Source organism: Camelina sativa, chromosome 1 (assembly GCF_030686135.1).
Source record: "Camelina sativa cultivar CO46 ecotype springtype chromosome 1, ASM3068613v1".
NCBI lineage: Eukaryota > Viridiplantae > Streptophyta > Magnoliopsida > Brassicales > Brassicaceae > Camelina > Camelina sativa.
Window position 1 is genome coordinate 40,225 of NC_141880.1, and position 21,387 is coordinate 61,611.

General features: G+C 37.9%; 6 protein-coding genes and 1 pseudogene across 27 annotated transcripts; 4 read left to right on the plus strand and 3 right to left on the minus strand.

Annotated features, from left to right (window-relative positions):
- Window positions 1-87: 87 nt before the first annotated feature.
- LOC104719444 (aspartokinase 3, chloroplastic) lies at window positions 88-3,932 on the plus strand. The gene is made up of 15 exons (XM_087449790.1): window positions 88-363; window positions 475-969; window positions 1,069-1,151; window positions 1,270-1,310; window positions 1,399-1,553; window positions 1,644-1,793; window positions 1,915-2,010; window positions 2,083-2,199; window positions 2,276-2,395; window positions 2,482-2,574; window positions 2,649-2,765; window positions 2,869-2,985; window positions 3,065-3,127; window positions 3,242-3,326; window positions 3,774-3,932. The coding sequence occupies exons 2-15, from the start codon at window positions 565-567 to the stop codon at window positions 3,842-3,844; spliced, it is 1,713 nt and encodes a 570-aa protein (XP_087305916.1). The 5' UTR covers window positions 88-363; window positions 475-564; the 3' UTR covers window positions 3,845-3,932.
- Window positions 3,877-5,896, minus strand: LOC104719446 (putative pentatricopeptide repeat-containing protein At2g01510). The gene is made up of 2 exons (XM_087463262.1): window positions 3,927-5,896; window positions 3,877-3,880 (listed from the first exon to the last, which is right to left on the minus strand). Exons 1-2 carry the CDS (start codon window positions 5,894-5,896, stop codon window positions 3,877-3,879), a joined length of 1,974 nt encoding a protein of 657 aa, XP_087319388.1.
- Window positions 5,897-13,273: 7,377 nt separating this feature from the next.
- Window positions 13,274-14,052, plus strand: LOC104774068 (glutaredoxin-C7 pseudogene; annotated as a pseudogene). Its single transcript, XR_015556679.1, has one exon. The product of XR_015556679.1 is annotated as a glutaredoxin-C7 pseudogene (transcript).
- Window positions 14,053-14,083: 31 nt separating this feature from the next.
- Window positions 14,084-17,508, minus strand: LOC104775029 (ACT domain-containing protein ACR6). Of its 21 annotated transcripts, none has more exons than XR_015556675.1 (9): window positions 17,385-17,507; window positions 17,076-17,164; window positions 16,301-16,598; window positions 16,056-16,160; window positions 15,843-15,888; window positions 15,578-15,760; window positions 14,874-15,480; window positions 14,683-14,787; window positions 14,084-14,568 (listed from the first exon to the last, which is right to left on the minus strand). XR_015556675.1 is itself a non-coding variant. In XM_087449804.1 (9 exons), the coding sequence occupies exons 3-9, from the start codon at window positions 16,313-16,315 to the stop codon at window positions 14,242-14,244; spliced, it is 1,398 nt and encodes a 465-aa protein (XP_087305930.1). In that variant the 5' UTR covers window positions 16,316-16,598; window positions 17,076-17,164; window positions 17,385-17,508; the 3' UTR covers window positions 14,084-14,241. The 21 variants fall into 21 exon arrangements, 13 of the variants coding, with proteins under 13 accessions (XP_087305930.1, XP_087305941.1, XP_087305994.1 ...); XR_015556677.1 differs by having other exon boundaries at window positions 14,878-15,480; window positions 16,056-16,170; XR_015556676.1 differs by having other exon boundaries at window positions 16,056-16,170.
- A 942-nt stretch (window positions 17,509-18,450) lies between these two features.
- LOC104774142 (uncharacterized) lies at window positions 18,451-19,751 on the plus strand. The gene is made up of 2 exons (XM_010498807.3): window positions 18,451-19,283; window positions 19,385-19,751. The coding sequence occupies exons 1-2, from the start codon at window positions 19,067-19,069 to the stop codon at window positions 19,579-19,581; spliced, it is 414 nt and encodes a 137-aa protein (XP_010497109.2). The 5' UTR covers window positions 18,451-19,066; the 3' UTR covers window positions 19,582-19,751.
- On the minus strand, window positions 19,700-20,081 carry LOC109132100 (uncharacterized; the record flags this gene model as incomplete). Its single annotated transcript, XM_019243217.2, has 1 exon — window positions 19,700-20,081. A coding segment is annotated over one exon (207 nt), but the record flags the coding sequence as incomplete, so codon positions are not given.
- Window positions 20,082-20,684: 603 nt separating this feature from the next.
- On the plus strand, window positions 20,685-21,242 carry LOC109131022 (uncharacterized). The gene has a single exon (XM_087449898.1). It carries the CDS (start codon window positions 20,906-20,908, stop codon window positions 21,113-21,115), a length of 210 nt encoding a protein of 69 aa, XP_087306024.1. The 5' UTR covers window positions 20,685-20,905; the 3' UTR covers window positions 21,116-21,242.
- The last annotated feature ends 145 nt before the right edge of the window (window positions 21,243-21,387 follow it).

Below are 21,387 nucleotides of genomic sequence, written 5' to 3' on the forward strand. Positions count from 1 at the left end.
CTAAGGGTTCACTAATATAATTGTAGTTTTCCACGTTTTCCAACCCCAAAAAAAAATTAAAAATAAAAACCCATTGGTTAAAAGGACGAGCAGTAGTAGTATATATTATATATGTGACCATAAACCAAGAGTTTGGATTATTAAGCAGATTCCTATTAATAATAGTGAAGTCGAATGATCGTTCGATTCTTTCCTCAGCAGGCTATAAACATTTAACATCCGAGACTGACTGAGTTCGCTCCTGAGCCGTCTGATCTTTTTAAGCCTGGGATCTTGACCGTCCATTTTGGCGCCTTGCCTCATATCATCTTGCTACGGAGCTTTGTGGTTGTGTCTCAACCAATCAGGAGCCCCTGTCAACTGGTAAATATAAATATATGCATGCCATTTCTTCTCCCTTTATTTTTATTTTTTTGAATGGAACTATTGTTCATGCATTAAATTGGTTTCCGTGGATTATACGGATCGCTGCAGGTTTGCGTACCAAACAAGCATACTCTATTATTTGTCGAAACCACAACACTCGGTCGTCTCAGAGTTCTAGTAATCGTCCCTTATTGAGTAATGGCGGCTTCAGTGCAGTTGTACGGAGTTAAAACACCAGAACTCGCCTTTATAAACTCAAAAAGGATTCATGAAGTTGGCTCAAAGGGGCTGAATTTCTCAGCTCTCGTATCTTCTGCTCGAGTATTCTCTAGAAAGGTGGGTCATTCGTCTTGTAAGAACATGATCGCCCTGAGAGTTACTTGTGAAGCTGCAAGGGTGGAGCTGCTAGAGAGAAAAGAATATGAGACTTTCAAGTTAAACAAAACAGAGAAAAAGTTGACTTGTGTAATGAAATTCGGTGGGTCATCAGTGGCATCAGCAGAGAGGATGAAACAAGTTGCCAAACTCATACTCAGCTTCCCAGATGAGAAGCCTGTTGTTGTGCTATCAGCAATGGCAAAGACCACCAATAAGCTTTTGATGGTAAACAAAAGTGAACTCTCTTTCATTATAATTTGTACCTTTTTACCATGTTTAATTTCTTCTGTCTGTAATAAAAACTCGGGCTGTGGCTTTCATTAGGCTGGAGAGAAGGCTGTTCGCTGCGGTGTCACCAACGTCGACACTATTGAAGAGTTGAGCTGTATAAAGGAACTCCATATAAGGTTAAAAGAAAACTTACATATTTATATATATATATGCATGTATCAATTCAAGTTTTCGTCAGCTCAAGTTTTGCTTTATCATTTCTCATGATGGGAACTCAAATTCTCCTATGTCCAGGACTGCTCATGAGCTTGGAGTGGATACAGAAGTTATTGCAAGTAATTACTTGTCTTCTCTTAATGGTTGATTAATTTAGTTTCCCTTGTTGATTTCTGAATCTTTCTTGCCTCTTCTTAATATGTGTAGACCACCTAGAAGGACTAGAACAGCTACTGAAAGGCATTGCAATGATGAAAGAGTTAACTTTACGCACAAGAGACTACTTGGTTTCGTTTGGAGAATGCATGTCCACAAGGCTATTTGCTGCCTACCTGAACAAAATTGGGCATAAAGCACGACAGGTATTATACTATATGAGATCGATCACCTTATTATATAATATAGTTTTTTTTTGTATCATCATGACTTGATGATGAGTTCTGCTTTGGCAGTATGATGCATTTGAGATCGGGATTATTACCACAGATGAATTCACTAATGCTGATATTCTTGAGGCAACATACCCGGCGGTTTCAAAAAGGTTACTTGGTGACTGGAGCAAGGAAAATGCAGTCCCCATTGTCACAGGCTTCCTTGGAAAGGTATATATATATATATATAAGAAACCATTAATTTATGATTTGGAACGACTCTCTTGCATGTCTGTTCTGTTGTGTGAAATTTTTAAAATGACTTGTAAAAACAAAACTTCACTTTTTGCAGGGATGGAGATCTTGTGCTGTAACTACGCTGGGTAGAGGAGGTAGCGATTTGACTGCAACAACGATCGGGAAGGCCTTGGGTTTGCGAGAGATCCAGGTATATACATATAGGGGTTTCTATCAATGAAAACGAAAGTGGGATATAGTTTAACACTGTGATGTGGTGCAGGTTTGGAAAGATGTGGATGGAGTTTTGACTTGTGATCCAAACATTTACTGCGGAGCTCAACCTGTTCCACACTTGACATTTGATGAGGCAGCTGAACTTGCTTACTTTGGTGCTCAGGTAACCAACCTCAATACGTACACTTGTTGTACCAAAGGACCAAAGTATTTATCACTCTCTTCCTTTTCCATTGCAGGTGTTGCATCCACTTTCTATGCGCCCTGCTCGAGAAGGTAACATTCCTGTAAGGGTTAAAAACTCTTACAATCCCACTGCTCCAGGAACCGTCATCACCAGATCAAGAGACATGAGCAAGGTTCGTGAAGACAATTTGCATCAGTATCTTTTATATCAAAAACATATCACTCTGACCGTACCTCTTTGCTTATTATCTTTTCCTAGGCTGTATTGACCAGCATCGTTCTGAAACGTAATGTTACCATGTTGGACATCACTAGCACCCGTATGCTCGGCCAGTATGGTTTCCTTGCCAAGGTAAACCAACTTAACTCGACTTGATGTCACTCTCCCGCCCTCCCAGCTCACTCACACACTCTCTATCTTTGCAGGTGTTTTCCACATTTGAAAAATTGGGCATATCTGTGGATGTTGTTGCAACCAGCGAAGTTAGCATTTCTTTGACACTGGATCCTTCAAAGTTCTGCAGCAGGGAGTTAATTCAACAGGTAAACTTGTGACAACTTCCAGGCTACCCACTTGTTCTTGGAGCACAGAACATCAAATCAACAACTCATATTTTGTATCTGTAATTCTTGGCCATGTGAACAGGAGCTTGATCACGTGGTAGAGGAACTTGAGAAGATAGCTATTGTAAATCTGCTTCAACACAGATCAATTATCTCTCTAATCGGAAATGTTCAGAGATCATCATTCATATTAGAGAAGGTTAGTTAACTCTCTGGTTTGGTTTGTATCATTAAAAATTTTGGTCTACTTAGTGACTTGCCAATTGATCAACAAACAGGGCTTCCGGGTTCTGCGAACCAATGGAATTAATGTCCAGATGATCTCCCAAGGTGCATCTAAGGTCAAACCTCTTTCAACTTCTTTGCCTATATATGATTCTATACAAAAGGTTTAAAGGATGTAATTTTTACCTCTCGAAATACACACTCGTCTGAATATTTGATGATATCATCAGGTAAACATCTCATTGATAGTGAATGATGATGAGGCGGAGCATTGTGTGAAGGCTCTCCACTCGGCCTTCTTTGAGACAGACACTTGTGAAACAGTCTCAGAACGCCCATCTGGCTACATCGCTGCCTCTTCACGAAACCCCTAGGTGCAACCTGCAAGGTCTAAAACTAGTTTGATATTATGATTCTTACCAGACTGGTATTAGGAAACAAAACTCCCACTCTCCTTGTAATATAATGTAATGTGATGGAGATGTACTGGAAAATCAATAAGTTTTCCTATTTGAATATATTACAACATTAGTTAAGGTTACAAAATCTCAATCCCAAGTCCCACAAAAATATTAAAAAATGAAGGAATGAAGCAGAAAGTATTCTAGATCTTTGTTCTATAACAGGGATGCGAGTCACCAGTAATCACCACAAGAACAGACCCCCTGACTAAAGTGATGGAATCTGCTTGAATCCCTTACAGTTATCTCCCTCTTTACAATCTTCGATATAAGTTTAATTGCAGCATGGCAATCCCTGCAGGCCCTCAAGTTCTTCATTACAACAATCGGACACCCTTCTGGTGTACTGATCAGAGCAAATGCAACGGCTAAACGTTCACTGTGGTACTTAAGCGACTCAATCTTCATCTGCGCATCTATGTCTTGTACAACCGAACTTGTGTCAGGCTTGTACCCTTCTCTCTCAATTTCAGCTGTCAATTCATTGATCTTCCTCAAGATCTCATCTCCTTTTGGGTGTGTATGGTCATTCGATGAGAACACGTGAATCTTGTGGTTCACTTCAACCCAGCTATAAGCCGGAACCTTTCTGATTCCGCGTTCACGCATTGCTTTCTTCACATGCCTAACGCTTTCCCATTTCCCAGCTGCTGCATAGATGTTGGACATGCTTACATAAGCAGCAGCGTCCCTGAGCTTCTCCATACTGAAGAGCCGCTCTGCTGCTCTCTCAGCAAGGCTTTGATTCTTGTGGATCCGACATGCATTCAACACTGACGACCACATGATTTCATCTGCCTCAAAGAGCATTTCGTCAATCAACTTCTCTGCCTCTGCAAATCTTCCATTTCTGCCAAGCATATCCAGCATGCATGCATAATGTTTCCTTTTTGGAGTTATCCCATAGATCGGAGACATTGCCTGGAAATACTCTGTTCCTTGTTCAACTAATCCACAGTGACTACATGCAGTCAAGACGCCTAAGATGCTGACTGAATCTGGCTGGAGACCTGATTGCATCATCTTTGTGAAAGCACTAATTGCTGCTTCTCCATCTCCGTTATCAGCGTATGCCGAAATCAAGGCATTCCAGGAAACTGCATTTCTATCGGGCATCTCTTGGAATACTTGAACTGCATCTTTGATAGAACCACATTTGGCGTACATATCAACCAAACCACTTCCGGAGAAGACATTTTCCAAATTCCCTGACCTGATTATGAATCCATGGAGTTGTTTCCCGAGCAACAAAGAAGCAAAACTAGCGCAAGCTTTCAAAACAGTAGCAAAAGTTGATTGGTCAGCTCGTAAACTTGCTCCTCGCATCTTGGTGAACAGCTTAAGCCCAGCTTCATGAAGCCCTGTCTGTACGTAACCTGAGATCAAGGCAGTCCAGGAAACAGAGGTCTGTTGTGATAAACTGTTGAAGATCAATTCAGCTTCCTCGAACATTTCACATTTTGCGTACATATCCACTAAAGAATTGCCAACATGAAGGAATGAATCAGCCGTTGCCAGAATGGCCTGGCTGTGCACTTGTCGGCCCATCTGCAAGGATGACAAGTTGGCTGCGATGCTCAGCACCGTCGCGAAAGGGAAGTTTCTGCGGTCGAACCCCATGCACTGCATTTCTCGGAACAACTTGAGGGATTCGGGGTATCTCTCAGCCTGTGAATAGCTTGAGATGACCACATTGTAAGAAACGAAATCCAACTCAGGCATTTCATCAAAGAGTTTCCTAGTTTCAAAAACGCGATCATGTTTTGAGTAGAAATCAAGAATCTGATTCCCAACGGAGGCATCCCTGGAAAAGCCGGTAGTAACTGAGAGACCGTGGAGTTGCTGACCGAGAGGAAAATCGTGTAGCCCAACAACAGCCTTGAGGACCCCAGAGAAGGTGAAATCTGAAGGCTTGTGACCAGACTGCCGCATTTGAAGAAAGAGATGGATGGCCTCCGTGTACAAACCATCCTTCTCATACCCTGTGATAAGGGTGTTGAACGTGACAGAGTCCTTGCCCCGAACGTCCTGGAACAGCAAAGAGGCCAAATCGAGTCGGCCTATCTCACAGTAGGACTTAATCAGAACATTGGAGACAGTGAGAAAGAGGTTCGTATGAAAGCCTAACTTGACGGCAAAAGCATGAAGTTGACCAACCGCATTCTGGTCATTGCAGCCAGGTAAAAGGGTAGTAAAGGTGACGTGATCGGGCAGGGTACAACAGGAGGACCTGCACATCTGACGGAAGAGCTTGAAAGCTTCATGAAACTGGTCGTTCCGGGAGTAGCACCCAATCAAGATGGTCCACGTAACAACAGTTCTATCGGCCATCCCGTCAAAAAGTTCCCGGGCGGTGGAAAGATCGCCGGTCTTAACGTACCCAGCAATCATGGTATTGGTGGAGACAGTGTTTTTGTGAGGCATTTCGTCGAACACCTTGCGTGCGGCAGAGACTTGACCTCTCCTGAGAAGGTCGTCGACGATGAAATTGGAGCGGCAAGTATCTGTGTCGAAGCCAGTTTTGATGATGCGAGCATCAACGCGTGTGTTGAGAAATATCGCCGGTGCCGGTTGTCGGAGCTGCCGTAAAGTGGCAAGAGTTCTTGAGCGGACTTCATTAGCCTTAGCCTTAGCCTTGCAATAATAATAACGTTTCATAAGCAAAGCAGCACAACCAAATTTCGAATTTCTTATATTTGCACTAGTTTCACGATTACGAAACCCAAAAACACAATCATTACTTACTTACTACCAAATTATTATTACTGAATTCTGATCAAGAGATAGATAGGATGGATACTCATTCATTCAATACAATATGTGGTTTTAAGTTTTGGTTTTGAATGGCGTCCGTAAGTTAAAAAAAAAAAAAAGAGTACATAAGCCCAAAAGGTCCAATTAACTGGAAGCCCATTAATCAAACACCTAAAAGCCCAAATAATAGATATGTTCTTTTGCCACGCGCGCGCACCCGTTAAACGCGGACAAAATCAAACACAATTCAAAAAAAAAAAAAAAAAATCATACTGTACTACTACTACTACTGTATATGGGTCTTATCAATTTTTTAAACTAAGGACTAAAAAACAACCGAACACGAACCTAGTCAAATCGATTAACAACCAAACATAACAGACAATCTCGTGATCTGATATCACTTTCTACGCATATACTGTACTACTATATTACATAGCATAAATAAATATGATGAATTCAAATTCCAAAGACGAGAACAAAGAGACCACAGAAGAAAGAGCGTTGACTGTTTGAAAGTGAGAAAAGAAGACAAGGAGGAGTTTGAGAATAGAGATGCTCATGCTTGTCACGCAATCCCTTTACTTTACAACGTAATTACATCTGCTAGCAGTAAGTACTACGTACGTACTAGTATATATGTGTTTTTTTTAATCTGTCCTAGTAACGTTATTATTATCTTTGTTGTTTCTGAATACATAATATTTTATACTATTTATTTGACCAAACCTAGCCTCTCTATAGACGAAATTATCTACTACACCAATTTATGAGACTAAATAACTAATTAATATCCCTCCTCGGCTAAATTACATACAAATAGTGATGTAATTCATACTATAGTATGTCATCAAACGGGCACGTATAATGAAATGGATTTAAGCTTTTGATTTTGTGCTCTAATTATAGAGTATCATCCATGATTCGGCCGGTAAAGCATTAACAAAAACTTCGGCTATGCGTATTGTTTTAAAATAAAAATAAAAAAGTAGAGAGAGGGAGAGAGGTGATGTGGAGAATATAGGACGGTCAACGTGAGGATAATTTACGTCAGCGAGATGAGGCAATCAAAGGAGCAAAGCCTGAGAAAGTAAAGCCGTCTTGTCGGGTACTCAGTCCTCTTTAACGACGTCCCTGCGAGTGGCCTCTCTTCCTCTGAGTGAGAGAGAGAGAGAGAAGCCCTTATATAATTAAATTTATGATTAGTTGCTTCACTTCTTTTATTAAAACTGTTCTTTTCATATTTTACCATTTTACCCTATATATATATATCCTTAACTATGTACGTACTGTATATATTAGTAGTAGTATTACTATTAATTAGTACCTCGGTTTATAATTTTCCTTTAAAAACGGAAAAATACAACGAACGCGTGAAACTTTAAAGAACAAAACAGTCAATCCAAGAAATATTCAATATGTGTTCCGGCCACCTTTTAAAATAATGAATACACTATGATGCTGCTGGCGAATTAAATAAATTAAACAAGGGCCAAGGGAGGATATGTATTTACTCGCTTGGGGCGTTCGGTGGGTTCGGGTTATTCGGGTCGGTTTGTTCGGTTTTGAGAAAATTTGGTTTTTGAAAAATTCTGCCGAATTGAACCGAAATTAAATTCGGTTTGGGTCAATCGGTACTCGGTTTGTTCGGATCGGTTATTAGGTTTTAAATCAGTTCCGAATTTAAACCGAATTTTTTCTAATTCAGTTAATTTGAACCAAATAAACAAAAAAAATTAAGATAATGGACTAAATTAACAAAAAAATTTACAACCCACCAAAATAACAATGGACCTCATATACCCGGTCCAAAAACAAACTAAGTCCAATAGTTACAAGTCCAAATGGACAGATCCATTAGGGTTTTCCAAAAATGATGATGTGCAGCGGCGGACTATAACGGCGAGCTGAGCTGAGACGGCAAAGCTGGAGAGATCTTGGGCATGCATTTTTTCCTCTTCCATTATGAAAATCGATTACATCAACCAGTAGAACTAAAATCATCAAACAGCAAAGAACAACAATTTCGATTTTATAACAACGAAAATAGAAAAGTTTAATAAAGGATGGATTTATCTAACTTACAACGACAAGAACACAAACACAACAAAGTTAAAAAAATCCATAAGATTAAAAGTTGAAACTCAAACCCTAGAGTTCTCCAAATCGGATAAGAAGTTATCAAGACATAAGAAGAAATTACAGAACAAAGAATCAAACATAGAATCAATTAAATACCCAAAAGAAGAGTTTACCTTTAAGAAATTTTACAGGTTGAATCTCTGATAAAAGTCTTCTTTCTTAACTGCGAAAGAGATTTGAGAGAATGAAAGAGGATGTAGAAGAGATGAATTGATAAAACAGAAAGAGATGTGATGATTATTGATTAGATCGGAGAATAATGAACTTGTGAAGCTTTTCTCTCTCGGAATCGCAGGAGACAGAGAGGCGAAGAAGAAGAAAAACAAACCGAAATTCTGGGTATGGTTAGGCTTATATATGGATGCAGATTCTAATAAACCGATCAGTCCGATTACCGAACCAAACCGAAATTCGATTACCCAAAACAGTTGCACCGAACGGTTTGACTTACTCTCTTCGGTTTGTCCCGATAACCAAAATTTTCGGGTTGTCTGGTTCGGTTTCTTCGGTTTTGACCGAACGCCCATGGTGAGTATTTACTCACAAGTGGTTAAGGAATGTTACTTTACTTTTTTTTTTGGTCAACTTGAATTTTATTAAAACTTAAAACTTGGTTCAACAACCAAGATAAGATTACAAAGTACAAACGCCCAAACGAGGGAAATTTATGTCGGCGGACAACTAGAAGTCCCCAGAGACAAACGCCAGAGGAAAAAAAGAAATTTCCTGGAAACTAAGCCCTAACAAAAGGAGACAAAGTAAACTGGACAAGAAATACAAACAGATAATATTGAAACCAAATCGAAGGAGGACAACTCCTTATCCTATAAGCAGAAATAACTAGACAAACACCTTAACAGTGATAGAACCAAAAAACAGAGATTCCTTTTCTTCTGAAACATCTGCGCATGTGATTTATCACAGATGCCCTCCGTAGATAACAACTACCTTCTCCTATCACAATGAGAGCCAATCTCTCGAGAACCAAGGACATCATAACCCGGCAAGCAAAGAGCACTTATAGAAGTTTATAGAGACTCACACACACTCCCAGATGCGACGACGACGACTGATGCGTCTCCTTACGTCTAACTAGAATCCTTCCAAAAAGCAATCATATCTAAACAGATCATGAACGCAGGGACAAAGAGCAAGGCAAAACTTCACTAAGTTAACACACACCATGAACACCAAGGATAAGAAATCTCTGAAAGTTTTGAAGACTACCAACCAATCAATAAACACGAAACTTCTGCTAAGAAAGGAGCCGAGCCTAAAGGAAACCACATGCTAAAACAAGGAGACAAAGATCGGGAGAAAAGACAATGGCTTGATAGGTCTTTTGGTTATGTTAGGAATGTTACTTTACTTAGAATCTAAACAAATTAAAGGCAAAAAGATGATAATACTAATAATAAACCCCATCTAAATTCCAGTTAATCTTTTTGTATGGATAAAAGAACAATAATTAATTATCATATACAACTCAAAGGAATAACTGATGTTGTAGAAACTAGCTAGTAACAGATGATGTAGTTGTAATAAATAGGTGCATGATAGGTCTTTTGGTTAATACTTGTATATATGGGATTTGGGGTTTGCCGGTTTAGTAGGTCTGTTTTAAGCGAGAAAGAAAAGAAAAGGAAAGCAATGGGTAGGCAGGCAGGTGGGAGGCGAGGCGGCTCGCGTGGGGCACAAAACTCTGTTTCGTCTCTCTCTCTATCTTTTACTATTTACCACTTTTCCCACTGCCCCTCTCTTCCTCCCAATGGGCAATTCCATTTTCCCTCTCTCTCTCTCTTATTTTTCTTTTTATCTAATTTTAAAATCCGTATGATTCATTTCTTTGTATTCATTCCTTCATTTATATTTGTCCCAACTTTTATATACATATAAAATCAGTGGTAACTACTAACTACTAGTACTAAATAAAGTTAGTCAAAATCACTACTAATACTAAATAAAGTACTAATCAAAATCCAAACGTTCTGAATCTTAATTTAATAATTAAGACAATCTCCAACCATGTTTCTAAAATTAGAGATTCTATTTATTTTTAAAATTGAAAAAAATACAAAACTAAAATTTTGATTTCAAAAACTTAAATTTAGAACCAATTCTATCTTTTTGTTACGCATTTTGATTTAATTTCAATATTTTTCAATTTAGAAAAATTGATTTAGAACCTCTTAATATCAACATTGAAGTTGGTCTAATAGGCGGTAATTAATGACGAATAGACGTACTCGTACTGCATAGATATATATCAGTGCCATATATAAACAAAACAATACTAGTAATTAACAGACAAAAACTTGTGGTCGACAAAAAGATAGAGAGGTCATGCACCTGCATGCATAACAATATATCGACGTATATCTCGATGATATTTACTTTTTCTGTTGGTGAAGTAATAGTTGAAATGATGATAATTTAAATTAGAGAAGATCGATCGAGTGGGATTCCAGTTTCAGTTTGCATGGGCTTAGGGGTTATATATCTCTGATTTTCTTTTAAGGGAATTCGTGAGCACTCCCACAATACTCTCACCGCCTTTTCGCCGCGACACCGACATCTTCCTTTTTCTTTTTGCCTTTTTTTCTTCTTTTTTCGTTACATTTAATTTTCCATTGTGTTTAAATACTCTTTAAAAAAATCATTACAAACTATACAACTTAATGTTACGGGACTTAACATAATAACATTCATATCAAAAATACATATATACAATATGTATGTAAGCACTACTTAAACATTCCATAACATCTAAACACCACGCCCATACATAGGCACAGAGGATGTACCTTTCTGCGTATGACACCTAGATACAGATACGTGCATCATACATCAATATATGCTTATATAATAGTATGTAACTCTCTAAAGCTGGGTTTAGGGTTTAGTTCGATTATATCCTTTCCACTCGCTATCGGCTCTGTTTCACCGTAAGAAGTAAAAAAAAACGAACTTAATTCATTTAGATATTAAATGAAGATCATATTTATAACAAAGCAAAACATTAAATATTGTCTATGGAGAGACATACACAAAGATGTTTGTAAATGGCAAAGATCAGATAAAGCTGAAAAGATAGCGTCACGCTCGTATATATTGCTTTTTCTTTTAATTTTAATTTACATTTATATAGTATTTTGTCGTAGTAATTAATAGCATAAGTCAGAGGGCTCTCATTTCCAGCCATCTAACCCTACCCGTCCGATCGATCAAATCGTCTCTATTCGATGTAACCTTTTCCTTTCCACCGTTGGATTATGAGTTTAGATCATTACACAAAGGAATAAGGAATGTACAAAGTTTCAAGTTTCAGGTGTTTAGTTTACAAAGTGCCCTTAGTCAAATGCGTGTATATATATTGTCACTCGAAAGGGTTATATCGGACATATCAGACTCGGTAGACGAACTAGAAAAGATAAAACATTGTATGACAAGTGTTACGTACGTAAGACCTTCTGTAAAGACTAAAGGAGAACTAGATTTAATAAAATACAGTAATACCAAAAGTAAAGTGATCCGACAAACACAATCCGACAAGATTATTTATCTTTTACGATTTCTCATGCAAATATTTTTTTATTTTTATTTTCCAGAAAAGTAGTATATTACATGAGTCTAAACACCAAAAGAAGTAACTTTCTTTTTCAGCTAGAGGGAGCACAACCGTACGGACTTCTCTTACTCTATTCAACCAGCATACATATAAAATCTTCTTTTCCATCAATCCGTAGTTTTATAAGTAATTTAAGATTAATTTTTATATATTGTGGAGCTCAAACCTGAGATACAAAAAAGCATTTTGCATATAAAAGACACAAGCGTGGAAGCTAAAAGCATGTGACAATTAACTTTGTAAACTTTGATAGAGTATATAGATAAGTATTTTTTTACCTGGCTTTTCTATATAGAACAGTTAGAACTTTATGAATATTAAAATTAAACCCATGCTATTTCCACTGATACTTAGTTACTCGAAACAAAAGAGTAACAAATGATACATATATGGCAATTTCAAGTTACAATACATGCATAGGCGATCCCTCTCATACACTATATAAATGGACAAATCATATATAAACAGAAGTATACAAGTATAGTATTACATAGGCGATCCCACATAAATGGACAAATTATATGTAAATAGAAGCTTAATTAATACAGTTTGTTTAATGGTTGATATTATAAAGCAGAGACATGGGAGGAAAATAAATCCATGGTTTTGTTCTTTTAAATTATGTACACATCGTAATTGGAATCGTTCATATAATTAAGTGGGATATATATATGCTATATAATCTGGATAGGAAACATAAAGATGCTGATTCTTTGACATAGTATTGTATGAATATGATGATGATCATTACACATATATTCTACTTGATTGATTACTCGTAGAATCGTAGTATATATATATATATATATCATTACACTATGTGCAAAAAATGGTTTCGTATATATATTGTTGTTTCTAGAAATAAGGTTGAAAATATATATACATGTAAGAAATGAAAGAGAATGAAGTGTTAAGAAAATTAATGGCGAGATTTTAGAGCCGACAAGAAGGACAGACGGAGCCGTCTATTACCAACAACTCCCTTCTGATAAAAGCCTGTTCTTCCTCTTCTCTTCTTCTTGCCCTTTTTTGGGAAAAATAAAAATAAAAATAATAATCATAAATGTATATATATATATATATATTTTCAATTGTAATTAAGTATTTTGATGTCATATGTTTGTTTTATTATACTTTTTTTTTTGTTACTTTAAATGGCTCATGATAATTAGCCAAATAATATATACAGTAATTAGAGGAAACTGATGATGATGAGTTGGACTTAGAAGGGGGTGTAGTGTAGGCCTCTCTATAAATATACTCTGCATGGCTCTCACTCTCTCCTCACCAAAAAAAAAAACCTTGAGCCAGTCAATAATCTCCTTAAAACTTTTCTCTCTTTCTCGATCGTGTTTAATTTTATTTTTTTTGCTTCAAGAAAATTAAAAATGCAATACCAGACAGAATCGTGGGGATCATACAAGATGAACAAGATAGGGTTCGGCAGTGTGGGGATGGTGGCTGACACTGGTCTGCTTCGCATAGAGTCTCTGGCGGCAGAGAGCGCTGTGGTGATATTCAGCGTGAGCACGTGCTGCATATGCCACGCCGTGAAGGGTCTCTTCCGAGGAATGGGAGTCAGCCCCGCGGTCCACGAGCTCGACCTCCACCCCTATGGCGGCGACATCCAGCGAGCCCTCATCCGCCTCCTCGGCTGCTCCGGCGCCTCTTCTCCCGGGTCTCTTCCGGTCGTCTTCATTGGCGGTAAACTAGTTGGAGCTATGGACAGAGTCATGGCTTCCCACATCAACGGCTCTCTCGTTCCTCTTCTCAAAGACGCAGGCGCTCTCTGGCTTTAATGATTGATACCTCCCTCCCTCCCTTGTGCTTTTGTTTCTTTCTTTTTATAAGCCTAGCTAGCTCTAATTAATGTCTTAAGAGAATGGGATGAGGAAGTTTAGGAAAAAACTAATCGATGACAGGTTAGGTTTATAGTTTGTAATTAGAGAGACTTGTGCGTTTGTTTTAAAGCTCACCTTTCTCTACCCCTCTTCCCCTCTTTTTTTTTTCATGCATCTCTCTTATAATTAAATCTTTCAAATTATTTTATATTTTGCTATGTCTCCTATCTATTAGATCCTTTCATATCGAATCAAAGACAGTTCTTGTTATTTGATGATCACACAAATTTACACAAGGGACGACGACTTGTTTACAAGGGTGCAAAATTTTTCAGTTATCGCCATCAGCTTAAGAATGCCCTACTCTGTCTAATGATCTCTCTATACGAAGCACACGTACACTCTTATGTGTGAGACTTGGGTTTGAAGATGTTACTTAGCAAATACCCCATTATTGTTTCTTGCGAAGGCCTGCTCGTACCAAGAACAGAGCAATCCTCGTTGTTCTTCACCTTCAGCTTGGTTACTCCTATCTGTTGTCTGATTGACTCCACTATTTTTGATTCAACTGGGTTTCCTGTCACGTCCGTAACGTAGAAAGTGTCTTTCGCCTTACCCTCTCGTGTCGAGATCTCTGCTCTCACAATTGTTAAGCTGTTCTCTCGGAATGTCCTGGTTATGTCTGAGAGGAGACCAACTCGGTCTTCTGCTAATAACTCCAGCTCTAAACCCTGAAAGGATGCATAATCTGTTTTGAGTATATCAGAAAGAAAAAATTATAGAGCGAGTACATCATCAATTGATTTGCGGAGCACAGGATATGTTGCATTTTTCTATTAGATTACCTCGGATGCTCTCCTCTCAATGGCTGCTTCGAGACATTGTATGACACGTTCTTGCTCAGCTTCTGAGTTTATGGGAAGTCCATCTACATGACGGATGTAAAATTCCTGCAGCAATCTCTATTTATTATGATGTATGTATGGTTAGAGAAAAGTGATGCCAATTTAATTTATTATATGGGGAAACAACTTACTTACTTAGTTACCTACCTGATAAGCCTCCACTGGTTCTGTGCTGACCATGCCATGGAACACCACATACTGCATATCAGTCAAAGTACAGACTACGTCAAAGACAAGCTTTGGTCTATCTTTGGACCTCATGGTGACAACGGTATAATCCTTGTCAATGTTCATTAGTGTGACATTGGGCCTTGACGCCGATGGGCTTGCTCTTTTGACTCCCTCGTAGTCCCTATCATCAAACATGATCTGATGCAACCGTCTCTCCCTGTGGGTATCAGAAGAGGAGAAGACCGTTTTTGCAGCTCTTGAACCGCTGTTCGTCCTGACTACATTGCACAGCAGCTCTTTAATGGTGGAGAGGCGAATCAGGTCAGTAATGGCAGAATTAGTTGAATGGTCCGTGACATGAATAACCGCTGCAGCCCTGGTGTTGTGAGTCCATATCTCAGCGTTCACAACATTGCAGTGAAGGTCTGTGAGAACAGCAGATACTTCAGACAAGAGACCGGGTCTGTCCGTTCCAGCGAGCTCAATTGCTGTGTATTCGTCAGAGGGCATTACACCAACCGAGCTTCTCAAAGGTGGAACAAACCACCCAGCGTTGCTCTCTATCCTCTGCGCAAAGATTTGAACAAAGGCTTTCTTCTTTTATACAGATACGCAAAGCAAAAGAAGAAAAAAAGAGGTGATGTTACATACATGACATACATACCTTTTGGATATAGTCAAGGACTTGTGTGTCTCTGATCTTTTGGCCAAATTGGTCGATCACTTTGAAGACGTCCATGAACCAACCTCCATCGGAAGAGATGTAAGCTTTCTTGATCACAAGATCCGTATCAGTGAGCACTTGCACTACTTCCAACAGAGTCCCATGTTTGTTCACACTATCAACCTTTTTTTTTGTAAAAACAAGACAAATCCCATCTCAAACAAGGAACTCTCTCTGGACTGTACTCAACAATCATAGTTATTACCTGAATAACGGTGGCATCATCGCAGGCGTTGTTGTCTATTACAACTCTGTTTCCATGATACCATATAGAAATCCGTAGAGAAGAAACTTGAGAAGCCGAGTGAAGTATGTCTTTACAAAGGGTATAAATACTAGCCTAACTAAGACATACAGGAGACATGGAGAAACAGAGGGACCAAAGAAAAAGGAAAGAAAAGAGAGAGATAACATTAACCTGGGTGGATTCATTCTCCTGATGAGCTTGGCATATTCATCATCATCCATGGTGGTTGGTTGGTTTGGGTGAAGCAGAGACCCAGGAGAGTGAGTCCTCCAGTTTCTGAGGAAAACTATGCACAAAAGTTTCGATGTTTCGAACGAAAGAAAAGCAAAGGGGATAAAAAGAGAGAGAGTGGGGAGAGGGAGAGGATAATTAAAAAAAAAAAAAATGGGTAGGCGCTCACCGAACCGAACCTTTACCTTAGCTTTATTCATCAGCCCGGATCAAGCACGTGCCACTAAAGATTCCTTGGAATGACGTGGCACAACTTAGATTCTCTGTGTATAGTATTATTGTTGGAAGAATAGTGGATAGTAGTAGCAAAAGTCGATGATCGGCGAAGAAGATTTGGGTTCCGTCAAATTTGAATTGATGATCAAAAAGAAGATTGGGATAATAATATTCTCAATCTCGGGTATAAGCAGGGATCATCATCATCATCATATGGCATATCCTTATCTGAGGTAGTAGTAGACTAGTAGTATAACACGTTCACAGCTGCATAACCAAGTAACGAACTGAGTTAGCTAGGCTTTTAGGACACTTGTGTGGAATAACCAATATAAAGGCATAAACGTCACTCGTGTAATGTGGTTGCAAAAAGGAGGCAAAGTAGAGGAAGCAAAGCATTTTTAGTTGCGGATTCCACACCCACTTGGGAATCTTCACAATTGACATCTCACAATGATCTTGTGCCTACTCTCTCATTATTAGATCCATGACCTCTTTCTTTTTCTAGTTTTAAGTCAACACACGGTTTCAAAAAAAAATCCCACCTAGAATCTTTAGGCACCACCAATATAACCTTTGTTTACCATACCAGTGAATGGAGGAATCGAATGTAATTACGGTTGGGCATGCAAGAATGTTGCTCAAGATATCTTTACTTTGAAACTAGCATTCTCTTTCATATATATCTCAAAAACAGCTAAACCCTTAAACCAAAAAGCCTATAAACAAAAAACAAACACACACTTAGTTAAGAAGTTGTTATCCCTGGGGGGGGGGGGGGGGGGGGGGGGAGGGGGTCAGAAACGCCCTTTCTCATCTTGGCCTCCGCTGCCCTGAAAGCCAATGTAAAAATCATCATTCATCAGCCACGGTCATAAATAAAACCTGTGTTTGAAGTTAAATCTTATGTCGTTTACGGACGAGTGGACAAAAGAGGATGGTGCGGAGCAAAATCGAATCTTTCGAGTGAGAGAAAACAATAAAACAGCGAACCAACAACAACACCTTCGTCAAAAAAAAGGGAATGAGAGAGAGAGAGAGAGAGTGGCTAACTTGGAATCTATTGCGAATGTGCTCAAAAACGGAAGTTGATTTCTTGCCTCGCCCTACAGGAGGAGGAGCACCACCGCGCCTACGCCGGCCACCGTCAAATTGAAATTGGTCTGGTCATCCCCAGAGAGAGAGATAGAGAGAGATTTTCATTGTTTCTTTGTTGGGCCCATTTGTCTCCATCTGGGCTCTAATTTATTTTTGGGTTGATACAAATCAGCCCAATAAGCCCAGCTCGCTCCAAAATAATTGTATCCTTGTGGAGTATTATTATTACGTGCTTAATAATCCTCATCAACATTTTCACAAAAATAAAATAAATAAGGACCATGTCATCTAGAATATTATGTCGTCGTAAGCATCGTAATAGATACATAATATATTAATATACGTTTGGACCATCTATATATACAAAAAGCAAATATATGCTGTAATATATAATAGCTATATAGTGTGGTCTCAAAAAAATATACTTTTTTTTTTGTTTTTTTTGTTGATCAAACGTCTCAAAAGATATACTATATATGATTTGTAATTCCATTGAAGAGTGTTAGTTATGACTTATGACGAGAAACACCCTTTTTGTTTTTATAATATATCTTCTCTTCTTGCATGAAATTTAATGCACATTTGATATATATATTTTTTGTTATTGTACATTTGTGATTTGTGATAATTATTAGCTGACAAACGAATCATAATTATTTGCTATAGAGTTCGTTCGTGTTTTGTTTTATGCATGCTTGTATTTTTCTTAACATTGTGTATTGATTTTATTTATATGAGCTAGAATTTAGATATCACGAATTTATAAAGTAAAATGTTGTTAAAGTATAAAAACTTTGCTTAGAAGCATCCCAGAGTCTTCAAAACAATTGGGTTAATTATATTTATCTGATCACATATGCATATATATGGATCAAATATATCAGGTTAAGGTTCCTTCTAATTCACCCTCTCGGTTATCAAAATGGTCAAAATCTTGCCTTTGCCGCTGCTACAATCGCACAAAGATAACGTTATTCGATATTGTTTGTATTTATAATATCTCTGGCGAATCAATTTATTCACATTCTTAAAACTTATCCACATTTTTCTTTCTTCTTTTTTAAATATGCCACTCGACGAATCCGTTTATACCAAAAAAGTTGGATACACAAAAATAAAGGTAAAAAAATATACGGTTCCTTTATTCTCCTGAATTAAACACTTAAAAATTTCGTATCAGCTTTGAACTGCGTGGTCTGCGGATCAGGAGATATAAAATTAAAAGCGTCAATTTTATTGAACCTTGCAATATTCTAGTGTCTATATATATATATTTTTTTGTGTGTTTAAAAAGAAAAAAAAAGTGTATATATTTTTAAGTTGTAAAATTAGATGCGTCGTCGTGGCTTTTTGAGCATGAAAGTTGAGAACTCGTCATCAAAATACGATGCTTCTGATCAGTGATATTATTGCAAGACGAAGGACCACGCGTCTTTGATACCTCTCTAGCTAGTCTCTATCTTTCTGCATGTCTTTACCACAATATAACGAAGCTCTATCTAGTCCCCATATATATATATATATATGCAACGACACGCTATAAATTTATGAAACACCACCAGTGAGTAGCTAGATCTCGGTGGAAAAATAAAATAAAAGAAAGAAAGGAAGAAAGAAAAGTAGGTAAGCAAGTGATCATGGAGATGAACAGAAGGAGATCAAGAGGGTTCATGATAGCTAAGCTAATGCCCTTTTGCAAATCTGTGAAACATCTTACTCCTTCCCAAGACCTTTATAACAACGTTCATTACACTTCGTCCACTACGACTTCCTACGCTCCTCAACCTGACATCAATAACTTCGTAACTACCACTACACCTCTCCCTCCAAAAGTTAGCTTCCTCCTTCAACCATGTACGTAACCTTAATTTCTTCTCTCTAATAAAAGCTAATTAATTATAGCTATTTTCTTTTATGTATATAAAGTGTATAATTGGTGTGCTGTGATTTGACAGCCTTGGCTCCTGAGGGTAAGGATATGGAAAAGAAGCTGAACGCGATGGCAGAGAAGCTGATCGGTAGGGGGGTTACTGGAGTGGACGAGTGCGTTGACGCTAGAGCCGCTACCTATATATCTTCGGTTCGAGAAAGGTTTAAGCTGGACCATTGTGAGAGACTGACGACTGCTATTAACTTAGATGATGAAGATTGACCATGCATTAGGATTTAGGTGGGGTTAACCTATATATATATATGATGAGTAAGTCATAATTGTTCTACGTTGCTTCAAGCCTTGAAGATATAAAAAAAAATGTAATAGTAATAGGTTAGACAATAAATTTTAACATTGAAAATAAAATTATATAATATGGTTAAAATGGATATTCCGGGTGAATATTACCATAAAATTAGAAGGAATTAATTAATAATGTACTCCACAAGGAAATCAAACATCAAGAAATGAGAGAGAAAGGGAACGTGAGGGAGAAGGTACGTAAGATTAAGCTAAGCGGCGTAAATGTGGATGTGAAGGGCGATTAGGGAGATGGTGATGAAGGCAAAGAAGAGGAGAGTGTGGATGACAATGGAGGGGCCACTTGTCTGAAACCCACCGAATTCTAGAGCTTTGCTCTTTCCAGGCAGCTGAAACAGTACTCCAGGGCTCAACAGGATGAAGAAAACAACCGACATCAGCACCGGTCCCCAGTCCAACCCCAATTAGTTTTTCTCTTTCTTTTTTTTTTTTTTTTTTTTTTTTTTTTTTTTCTGTTTCTCTTACGTATATCTCTGTATTTCTACTAGTTTATATTTATAACGCATATTTATAAGCATGCATGTGAGAGCAAATATATATGATCATCTTGATGTAACGAAAAAAAATATGTTAATTCATGTGACTTGTACTGGACAAAAGTGAGGTGTTCTCCTCAAGTTTGGTGGATGAAGAAAAGAATTATATTCTTGTATATATATATATATTCAGTATATATTACTAGTTTATATTTATAACGCATATATATAAGAATTATATACTACATATATTATTTTGCACAAAACATAATTAACTGTTTATTGCTTGTTTTGAAGCCTAATTATAAGCTTTTTGATCCTCGTCACTCAATTCATAAGGCTAATTTTATTATGAACTAAGGCGGTTACCCATCAAATCAGTAAAAGAATCGAAACCAAACCAATAAACGCAACCAAGTATCAAATTAACACTTTTGTAACTTTATATATAAAGTTAATATGCATATTGCATAGGCATAGCCACTAAACGTACGTGGTCTCTTAAAGAAGCCACATATAATATCTCCATCCAACAAGAAAAGAAGATACCAATCAAGACTCTATACCTTTTTCTCTCATCCTTAAATAATCTGAATAACTTCGGGATTTTCAACAATGTACACCTATACTCGCACCTATAGTGTTTCTCTAATTAGTTTATTGACACCTAATAATTAAGACGATCAAAAAGACGACGACGGACGTAGAGCAAGATCGAATCTGTTGGAGCTCTAATTGAGGTAGATATGGGAGCTGACTGGGGACCGGTGGCAGTTGCGGTGGTGTTGTTCGTAGTGTTATCGCCGGGGCTTCTCTTTCAGTTGCCGGCGAGGAGGAGAGTGTTGGAGTGTGGCAACATGACCACAAGCGGCATCTCAATATTGGTTCATGCCATTCTCTTCTTTGCTGTTATCACCATTTTGGTCATCGCCATTCAAGTTCACATTCACATCTAATTATAATTAAACACCTGCATGCTTATAGTATAACCTTGTTATAATATATCCTCTCTTTTTTTTTTTTTTTTTTTTTAATTGAATGTATAGTTATTTTATTCAAACCAAAGAAACTGTTTTTCAATAACTGTGGCATAAGCTAGCTAGCTAGAGAGCTGAAACAGTCGGAGGCTCTCACAGAGCCATTCAAGTACCAATGAACTTACGTGGGAATTATATATAAACTAAAACACCTGCTTAACTTATGTTTGTAATAATATCCTTGTTGATGT